Source organism: Perca flavescens, unplaced genomic scaffold (genome assembly GCF_004354835.1).
Source record: "Perca flavescens isolate YP-PL-M2 unplaced genomic scaffold, PFLA_1.0 EPR50_1.1_unplaced_scaf_10, whole genome shotgun sequence".
NCBI classification, from domain to species: domain Eukaryota; kingdom Metazoa; phylum Chordata; class Actinopteri; order Perciformes; family Percidae; genus Perca; species Perca flavescens.
Window position 1 is genome coordinate 136,194 of NW_021166515.1, and position 10,946 is coordinate 147,139.

The 10,946-nt window shown below is 38.7% G+C and overlaps 1 protein-coding gene across 1 annotated transcript; it reads right to left on the bottom strand.

Moving 5' to 3' along the window:
- Positions 1-1,660: 1,660 nt before the first annotated feature.
- On the bottom strand, positions 1,661-8,869 carry LOC114551477 (uncharacterized). The gene is made up of 4 exons (XM_028572524.1): positions 8,145-8,869; positions 3,635-3,772; positions 3,252-3,358; positions 1,661-2,536 (listed from the first exon to the last, which is right to left on the bottom strand). The coding sequence occupies exons 1-4, from the start codon at positions 8,500-8,502 to the stop codon at positions 2,429-2,431; spliced, it is 711 nt and encodes a 236-aa protein (XP_028428325.1). The 5' UTR covers positions 8,503-8,869; the 3' UTR covers positions 1,661-2,428.
- Positions 8,870-10,946: the final 2,077 nt, after the last annotated feature.

The following is a 10,946-nucleotide window of genomic DNA, read 5'->3' on the forward strand; positions in this document are numbered from 1 at the left end:
TCTTCTTTGTCTTGAGAATAGTTTCATTACTTCCTATTTCACAGGGCGATATAAATAGTTATTCTGCTGAAGATGAGAGCCCTTTAACACCCCCGACACCACAAGAGTTTGAGCTAGACACACTGAGCAGGAACAAATCAGACCACAAAACTCAGATTATTTTCTTTAACAAACAACAACTTGCAACACCTTTCACCCTAAAGTCTGCAGAAGCATCAACACATTTATTCTAAGTATTTACGGTATTCTTTTGTCTCGACCTCTAAGCTACCACTCTGAGTCTTACAGGCAGGATATCCTCTCTGTTAGACAGGTAAAAGCATTGAATAAAAGTCTCTCGACAGAATTAGTTTGGGGGTATTTAAGGAAAAAACATCATGACAAACTAAATGTTAAATAATTTATCTGAAAACACAAAAAAGAGGAGAAACTTTTTATGTGATCGTAAACATTTAATAGTTCATCATCTGCAAACAACCGAACCGAAGAAACGCATACAAATACACAACCTGAAGTAGTTCATAAATTACAAACAAGTAACAGTACAGTACAGTCAAAATTATCATAAACTGTAGCTCAGCCACATTACATCTTATACCGCCTTAAAACCTATGTATGCCTGATCAGGTTTAAGGAGCCAAAATCAAGACGAGCTAAGTATTTCAGCAGTTTAAGCTAAGTATTTCAGCATTTTAAGCTGCTTATTTCAGCAGTTTAAGCTAAGTATTTCAGCAGTTTAAGCTAAGTATTTCAGCAGTTTACACTAAGTATTTCAGCATTTTAAGCTGCTTATTTCAGCAGTTTAAGCTAAGTATTTCAGCAGTTTAAGGCACTTATTTCAGCAGTTTAAGCTAAGTATTTCAGCAGTTTAAGCTAAGTATTTCAGCAGTTTAAGGCACTTATTTCAGCAGTTTAAGGCACTTATTTCAGCAGTGTAAGCTAAGTATTTCAGCAGTTTAAGCTAAGTATTTCAGCAGTTTAAGCTACTTATTTCAGCAGTTTAAGCTAAGTATTTCAGCAGTTTAAGCTACTTATTTCAGAAGTTTAAGCTACTTATTTCAGCAGTTTAAGCTACTTATTTCAGCAGTTTAAGCTACTTATTTCAGCAGTTTTGTTGTGGTTTCTGTATTTTGCCTTGTGTTTTGTGCCGTTTCTGTTGCTTCGTAGTTTTCTGTATGTTTCCTATTTTTGTTGTTCTCCCTTGTGTTTAGTGTTGTCAAGTTTCTGTGTTTAGTTGATTTCATGTTTCCCTGTTTATGTTCTGCTTCCTGTTTTATTTTGATAGTCTGGTCTTCTGTCTTGTCATGTCTAGCTTTGCTTTCTGTTCCCACCTTTGTTGATTGTCTTGCCCCGCCCTGATGTGCTTCACCTGTTGTCTCACCTGTTTATGATTTGCCTGTCACCTCATGTATTTAGCCTCTGTGTTCCCCTTGTCTCTTGTCAGATCGTCTTGTGTGCTTGCCCATGTCTGGTGTTTGTTCCTTTGTATGTTCTGTTTGCTCCTGCCGTCAGTGTTCGATTTTGTATGTTTCCAGTCCTTGTACTGCCGCCCTTTGTTATATTAAATACCTCAGTTTGACCGCCTCCTGCCTGCCTGCCTCCTCTCTGCATTTGGGTCCGAATTCCTTGCTCCCTCGTCACAGTTTAAGCTAAGTATTTCAACAGTTTAAGCTAAGTATTTCAGCAGTTTAAGCTAAGTATTTCAGCAGTGTAAGCTAAGTATTTCAGCAGTTTAAGCTAAGTATTTCAACAGTCTAGTCTTTAGACTTTGGTGCACGCTTGCTAACTAGTTTTCAAACCTTCTTATGCCGGGAACACACCGCCTGCGAATAGCCGTGAAGCGTAGATTTGTGCCCAATCGAGTGCCTGGCTGTTCGTACCAGACGAGCAGTTCTCAGCGTTGGTCACAAGGCGATGCTTCTCGTCTCCGCTAGCGTGCTGCGGTGAGTTCCCGGCGTTACATAACTGCAGCATGTAGTATTAAAGTGCAAACACCTGGACAGAAGAAAGAAACTAAAAACAAATACATAAATCAAAAAAAGTGTTGAAGGCTGTCTTTAAAAAGATCAAGACAACCCAAACAACTTGTCAGGCTTTCACGTTTTTCTTCTGGCTCAACTACAAGTCTTTTTGTGCATTGATGAGCTTGAAGAGTTCATGATCTTCACATTTTCAAGTCCAAAACATTCTATAGTACAGGTGAGTGGTACCGTGCAGGTTTCAGGGGTGTGCGTACTACAGGTGAGTGGTACCGTGCAGGTTTCAGGGGTGTGCGTACTACAGGTGAGTGGTACCGTGCAGGTTTCAGGGGTGTGCGTACTACAGGTGAGTGGTACCGTGCAGGTTTCAGGGGTGCGTACTACAGGTGAGTGGTACCGTGCAGGTTTCAGGGGTGCGCGTACTACAGGTGAGTGGTACCGTGCAGGTTTCAGGGGTGTGGAGGAGGCAGTGCTGACTGAGGCAGCTGAACTTTGTGGTATATACACTCTGAAGAATCAACAGCCGGTGGCACGTTTCTGAGCTGGATCTCCTCGTACTGAAACACACAGCAGACACAGTAAGTTTAGTATACACAGCAGTGGTTCGCAAGCTTTTTTCAATAATCTTTTGAACAGTGTTTTTAAGCCATGTACCCCCTAACCAGCGCAAGCCATTTTTGGTAGAGAAAAAAAAGTCTCTATAAAGAGGAAGAATACAGCGATGTCAGAGATAGATTTACTAAACAACAGCCTTGGAACTGGAAAACATTTAGATGCTGATGGAGAAAGGACACAAAAACTAAGACGGTAGAAAGAAGGAAGGAATGCAAGAATAGGTCGAAAATAGTCATAAAACGTTGAATAAAACTGTAGAAAGAAGGAAGGAAAGAAGGCAACACTAGGGCGACAAAAACTCACAATGCAAAAAAAAATGCAAAAAAAACATTTGTTAAATGCGACAAAAACTACCTAAAAAATGAAAAGAAATGTGACAAAAACTACCAAAAATGTTTTCAAAAATGCGACAAAAACGTAAAGAAAATGTTTAAATGCATGTCACTCCCCCCCTCCTCTCTTCCCCTTTCATGTCTTCAGCTGTCCTGTCAAATAAAGGCCTACAATGCCCAAAGATTTTTTTTTTTATTTTAACCAGTGGATTCGGTATTTGGCTGAATCCCAAAAATCTGGATTCGGTGCATCCCTAACCATAAAGACTGTGTTGAAACAGCAGTATTAGTAATATTACAGTATGGATAGGAGCAGTTTCTTTACCTGCGGCGTCTCCAGAGTCTCTTGGTTCTCATAGGTGAAAGATGACGGATCAGTCCCCTGATGGTTACACTCCTTCCTCTTCAAACACAGAAGAGTTAAAACCAAACCTGCCAACAGAGCATCAGGTGAGTCAGATCCTCCGTTAATGTTTAACATCCACAGATTTTATTGGTTGAACGTTTTCTTTCTGACTGTTTGAATTTCTGAAGAAACAACAAAACTCTGAAAGCCCAAAACTATGACTTTGGTTTGCAAGAAGCAGCAGAAACATAATCAGTTCATACCAAGACAACAGGACACCTCTGAGCTGACGTACACATGCAGAAACTGTCGGTATTCTTAGAGCAGTGAACCACAACCTCCGCTGGTAAAAACAGACTCACCAATTATCACTAAGATGAAGAGGATATTCAGGGCCAACGAGCTGTAAATGACTTCACTCTGGCACAGTATGCAGCTGTTCTGCTGCTGCAGGTCATTTCCTTCAGAGCTGTTGTTGGTGGACGGAGTTATAGGCTCATCTGGAGAAAGAAAAGAGACGTGAGCGTAAGAAACTGAGGCAAAGCTGCTGTGGTCTCAAATACTAACATGGAGAGGCCTCCGTCTGCTTCAAACAAAGTTAGATTGAATAATTATAATAAGTAAACCATCAAAACGCGTCCAACAATTTCTACAAAGTTCACAGATACTTACAACAGCTATGTTACCTATAGACCTGCAGGTAATACATGTTACCTATAGGGCTGTAGGTAATGCATGTTACCTATAGACCTGCAGGTAATGCATGTTACCTAGACCTGCAGGTAATGCATGTTACCTATAGGTCTGCAGGTAATACATGTTACCTATAGGCCTGTAGGTAATGCATGTTACCTATAGGTCTGCAGGTAATACATGTTACCTATAGACCTGCAGGTAATGCATGTTACCTATAGGTCTGCAGGTAATACATGTTACCTATAGGCCTTAGGTAATGCCCTATAGGCCTGCAGGTAGGTAGGTAATGCATGTTACCTATAGGCCTGCAGGTAATACATGTTACCTATAGGCCTGCAGGTAATACATGTTACCTATAGACCTGCAGGTAATACATGTTACCTATAGACCTGCAGGTAATACATGTTACCTATAGGTAATGCATAATACATGTTACCTATAGGGCCTGTAGGTAATGCATGTTACCTATAGACCTGCCTGCAGGTAATACATGTTACCTATAGACCTGCAGGTAATAGGTATACCTGACCTGTTACCTATAGGGCTGCAGGTAATACATGTTACCTATAGACCTGCAGGTAATACATGTTACCTATAGGGCTGTAGGTAATGCATGTTACCTATAGACCTGCAGGTAATACATGTTACCTATAGGGCTGCAGGTAATACATGTTACCTATAGACCTGCAGGTAATACATGTTACCTATAGGGCTGTAGGTAATGCATGTTACCTATAGGGCTGTAGGTAATGCATGTTACCTATACACCTGCAGGTAATGCATGTTACCTATAGGGCTGTAGGTAATACATGTTACCTATAGGGCTGTAGGTAATACATGTTACCTATAGACCTGTAGGTAATACATGTTACCTATAGGGCTGTAGGTAATACATGTTACCTATAGGCCTGCAGGTAATGCATGTTACCTATAGACCTGCAGGTAATACATGTTACCTATAGGCCTGTAGGTAATACATGTTACCTATAGACCTGCAGGTAATGCATGTTACCTATAGGGCTGTAGGTAATACATGTTACCTATAGGTCTGCAGGTAATGCATGTTACCTATTGGTCTGCAGGTAATACATGTTACCTATAGACCTGCAGGTAATACATGTTACCTATAGGTCTGCAGGTAATGCATGTTACCTATAGACCTGCAGGTAATACATGTTACCTATAGGTCTGCAGGTAATGCATGTTACCTATAGGGCTGCAGGTAATACATGTTACCTATAGGTCTGCAGGTAAAATTGTCAAAAACTCGCTTTAACAATCAGAACTCAATGAAGGGGAAATCCATGCCTTTTATCGCTCCAAAGGACATGGCCTTCATTGAAAATGAAATAAAGCAAGTAAATTGGCATAACACCATTGGTAGCATGCCCTGTGAGCCAGCCTGTGCTGATTTAATGTCAACTGTTAAAGACATTATATTAAAATACACCAAAAAAAGGGGCAGGAAAACAAATAAAAAATATAATCTACCCTGGTTCAACACAAAACTCTGGGAATTAATGAAAAAAAGGGATGCTTCTTTGAAAAAGTTTTTAAAATCAAAATTAAATACTGATCATCTGATTTTTAAAAGTTTAAGAAACATTGTCACACAACAACTTAGAAAGGCTAGAGCAAATTTCTTCCTTAATGTTATTAATGAGGCAAAAGGAAACCCCAAAAAGTTATGGAAGAGCATTGACAAGATACTTGGACGGGAAAAATCAGCAAATAAACATTTAAAACTTATGGTGGATGGCTGTATCCAGGGTGATGACCAGATTATTGGGGAATGTTTTAATGAGTATTTCATAAATTCAGTACAAAAATTGAGTTTAAGTTTTCCTAAAACTCAACTCACACAAGCTTTTACCTATGATGATTCTGCTTTCAAGTTTTCCCTTATTAACACAGAGAAAGTGGAAAATGTAATCTCATTTTTAAATAACAGCAAAGCTAAAGATGTATATGGTTGTGATACTGCTTTTTTAAAACAACACAAGACATCTATTACGATACCTCTAGCCATGATTATAAATAAGTCTTTTAATGAAAACGTCTTTCCTAGTGTGCTCAAGCCTGCCATTGTAACCCCTGTGCATAAATCTGGAGATACTCAAGTGGTCTCTAATTATCGACCCATCAGTATTCTCCCAGCTGCATCAAAGGTTATTGAAAAAGTTGTGGCAGAACAACTAATAGCACATTTGGACTCAAAGTCCTTTTTTCATCCTATGCAATTTGGTTTCAGAAAAAAACATTCCACTGAAACTGCATGCTGCTACTTCCTTGAAGAAATTAAAACTAGCTTAGATCAAGGAGGAGTGGTGGGAGCAGTCTTCTTAGATTTACGCAAAGCCTTTGATACAGTTAACCATGAGGTACTGATACACAAACTGGCCAAATATGATATCTCCATAAATGTCCAAAATTGGATAAAATCATACTTGATAAATCGAAAACAATGTGTGCAAGTAAATGGAACATTGTCTACATTTCTTGCATCCACTGTGGGAGTTCCACAGGGGTCAATTTTAGGGCCACTGCTCTTTTGTTTATATATTAATGACCTGCCTTTGGTTTGCAAGGGCATAAATATTGTTATGTATGCTGATGACACCGTTTTATATACCCATGGGAGAAGTGCAATAGACGTAGCAAAGAAATTATCAAGCGTCATGAGCAAGGTTAGTGACTGGTTACATCATTCGTGTCTTACATTAAATGTTGAAAAAACTGTAACCATGTTCTTCACAAATCGATCTAAACTTAAAACTTATCCTGAAATTTTAGTAAACGGCCAATATATAAAACACGTGGAGAGATTTAAATACCTAGGGGTAACTCTAGATTCAACACTCAGTTTTAAAGGTCATGTTAAAAATTTGTGCAACAAACTGAAATTCAATTTAGTTAATTTTAGATACATAAGAAACTCTCTCACCACTGAAGCATCAAGTACATACTTAAATGCAATGATCATTCCCCACTTTTTATACTGCATTACATCCTGGTCTCAGGCCTGTAAAACAGTCATAAAACCCTTGGAATCTTTGTATAAAAACTGCCTCAAGATTCATGACAAAAAAACTCGTCATTATCATCATTGTCATATACTTGTCAAATATGATCTACTTAGTTTTGATAATTTAATAAAACACTCAAATGTGTCTTTATTACATAAAATCATATACAGTGCTACTGCTCCCCCTCTGAAAAGGTTTGTAACACTCTGCTCCGAAATAACAGTGCGAACAACTCGAAGCGTTACAAGGGGGAGTGTAGCATCCCACAACGTAAAACCCAATTTGGGAGTTCCTCTTTCTCTTGTGTTGCAATGAGGCAGTGGAATGACCTCCCCACGCAACATATTTTATGTACAAATTCTCACACCTTCTCATGCCTAACAAAGAGTTGGTTGTTGAGTAAACAAGTTTGTTCACATATATAGGATACTGTATTTATGTGGGTGTGTGTGTGTATGTGAGTGTGAATGTGCGTGTGTGTGTGTGTGTGTGTGTGTATCCTTGTATGAATGAATATCTGGAGTAGAATGTACTCTAATGTGCCTAAGCTGCTCCAGAAGTTTTTACAGTGTGCGTGCTGGGAGGGGAGAGAGAGAGAGAGTGAGTGGGCTGATGGCGCCCCTGTTTCTACTGAACAGTTTGTTCTTAATTACTATGCACATCATGTCATTTATATATAGTTTTGTAATATTTCTATTTAAAATTGTAAATTGTTTTGTTTTAAAATTTGTCATACCTGCCCAGGGACTACAGGTGGAAATTAGCAATTGTTGCTATAACCTGGCCCAAGACATATTCTCTTGTTTAACAAGTTTAATGTTTATTTGTGCATTGTCCCTGTTTCAAATAAATCAATTTCCATTTCCATTCCATTGTGCACCAACAATACCAAAACAAATTCCTTGTATGTGTTAATAAAAAGTACTTGGCAATAAAACCCTGAACTGGTGCTCGAGCATGCAAGACACCATGCATGGTGTGTCAAATGTCGAAAATGAGACAAAAACATTGAAGAAAGTGTCAAAAAACGGACAAAAATATTGAAAAAAAAAAAAGTTGTTAATTTTCTATTTTGAGGCGAGAGAACACGGCTGGCGGGAAGACAACACAAGGGTTACAAAAAGATTAAGAAAGAGTTGATGGAACTTACCTGAAATGAGGAGAAAAGTGTCTTTAAAAGTGATGTTGCCTCCTTCCTTTCTGGCACAGAAGTAAAGCCGGCAATCCTCTGCTGTGATGTTTGTAATCTCAAATACGTTTCCCTTTGCAACATATTTGGTTTTCAAAGTTGTATGAATGTCATTCCAGGTATCACCGGGATCCATTGATAAGGTATGGGCAATTGGTCCTTTGACCTGGCTGCGTATCTCTATGTACCAGTATGTGTCTTTAATGTCCCCCGAGCAATTAAAGGTGGCGTTTTGACCCAGCTTTGCCTTGACTACGGTCAAATTCTCGGCCTCAGCTAACACCATAAACACCGGGAGGATCATCCAGCGCAGATCCATGATCAGACACCAGAGAACGAGAGAACCGACCGAGACGCTGAAAGCGCCGCTCTGCTCTCAAAGTACTTCGTCGTCCACTTAGAGAGAGAAAAGAAATGAACACTTCCTCTTTCACAAGGTGATAATGTTGCTTGCAAGTCGCGATGATCTTAACCACAAATACCAAGGAAGTTTCAACACGCGCTTAACAACCGGACCTGAAACTTGTTCACCCTTAGACATCCTTCTGCAGCAGGAAGCTGTGGCATCGTGGGGGTAGCGTAACTGATTTACAGGGGATTTCTTGAAGGGTTTAAAGACAGAGATTATACCACTAGTATTAAACATTCTTACTGTTAACATTATGGGATGGATCCCTACAGAGATAGAGCTTTTAGTTAAAGAGTAAGATCCTTTTAGTTTAACATAAAACAGCCTCAAAGTCCCCATCACCAGACTCCATGTAAATAATCAGGACTTTAAGCGTGTATAGAGCCAGCATATCTCCACCAGACTCCATGTAAATATACATTGAGTCTGGTGGAGATATGCTGGTTCTATACACACTAAAAGTCCTGATTATTTACATGGAGTCTGGTGGAGATATGCTGGTTCTATACACGCTTAAAGTCCTGATTATTTACATGGAGTCTGGTGGAGATATGCTGGTTCTATACACACTAAAAGTCCTGATTATTTACATGGAGTCTGGTGGAGATATGCTGGCTCTATACACGCTAAAAGTCCTGATTATTTACATGGAGTCTGGTGGAGATATGCTGGCTCTATACACGCTAAAAGTCCTGATTATTTACATGGAGTCTGGTGGAGATATGCTGGTTCTATACACGCTAAAAGTCCTGATTATTTACATGGAGTCTGGTGGAAATATGCTGGTTCTATACACGCTAAAAGTCCTGATTATTTACATGGAGTCTGGTGGAGATATGCTGGCTCTATACACCCTAAAAGTCCTGATTATTTACATGGAGTCTGGTGGAGATATGCTGGCTCTATACACGCTAAAAGTCCTGATTATTTACATGGAGTCTGGTGGAGATATGCTGGCTCTATACACGCTAAAAGTCCTGATTATTTACATGGAGTCAGGTGGAGTTTGGGAGTTTTGTTGCACAGTTCAAAGTGTTTACAGTCCATCCTTCTCAGCACAATCCATCCCATATTAGTTGTGTCATCCTATCCTTGACTTTCCTCCTTTTATTTTCTTTTCCTTTCCTCCTTCCTGTGTCCTCTCCTCTCCTCTCCTCTCTCCTGTGTCCTTTCCTCTCCTCTCCTCTCCTCTCCTCTCTCTCCTGGGGTATGTTTCTGTTCCAGAGAATGGAGGGCAGTAGATGTAATAAAGTGGAGAAGTGGCTCCATCTTGTGGCCAAACGTTGTAACTGCAGAAAAGAGAAACTCAAAACATTTGTTCAACTTTAACATTTTATTTCAGAAGAGTAAACAAACTCAAACACTCCTCTTTCCTTCAGACTCGCAGAGATTTAGTGCAGATTTAATCTTAGTAACAGGCAGCTATAGAAACAAGTTTTATATTCTAAAACCACCCTTCAACTTCACACTTTTCACTTCACACGAATATTTAACAACACTTAAAACGAGATGAAATCAACTTCTTGTACAAACACACTCCACGCTCAACAGTTTAAACACAAATCCTATGTAGAAAATATCAGAGTTACAACATTACACAGATATACAAACTATTACAGCCAGAGTATGATGTAATCATGCAGCTCTTCTAGACTTTTAGAAATGTTATGGGAATGAATGGATGAGTCCGTTCTACCCTGGACCCTTTCTTTCTTATTCTTATTCCATTGCTTTTCTACTGTTTATCCATTACTCACTCATAGTGAATCATTAAAGTGATTATTTAGCAGTTTAAGCTACTCATTCCAGTACTTTAACCTTGTTCTTCCAGTATTTCAGCATTTCAGTCAGTACTTTAAGCTACTTATTCCAGTACTTTAAGTTAAATATTTCAGCAGTTTAGTAAGTACTTTAAGCTACTTATTCCAGTACTTTAAGTTAAATATTTCAGCAGTTTAGTAAGTACTTTAAGCTACTTATTCCAGTACTTTAAGTTAAATATTTCAGCAGTTTAGTAAGTACTTTAAGCTACTTATTCCAGTACTTTAAGCGAAGTATTTTAGCAGTTTAGTCAGTACTTTAAGCTACTTATTCCAGTACTTTAAGCTAAGTATTTTAGCAGTTTAGTCAGTACTTTAAGCTACTTATTCCAGCATTTTAAGTTAAGTATTTCAGCAGTTTAGTCAGTACTTTAAGCTACTTATTCCAGTACTTTAAGTTAAATATTTTAGCAGTTTAGTCAGTACTTTAAGCTACTTATTCCAGTACTTTAAGTTAAATATTTTAGCAGTTTAGTCAGTACTTTAAGCTACTTATTCCAGTACTTTAAGCTAAGTACTTTATTAATTATATAT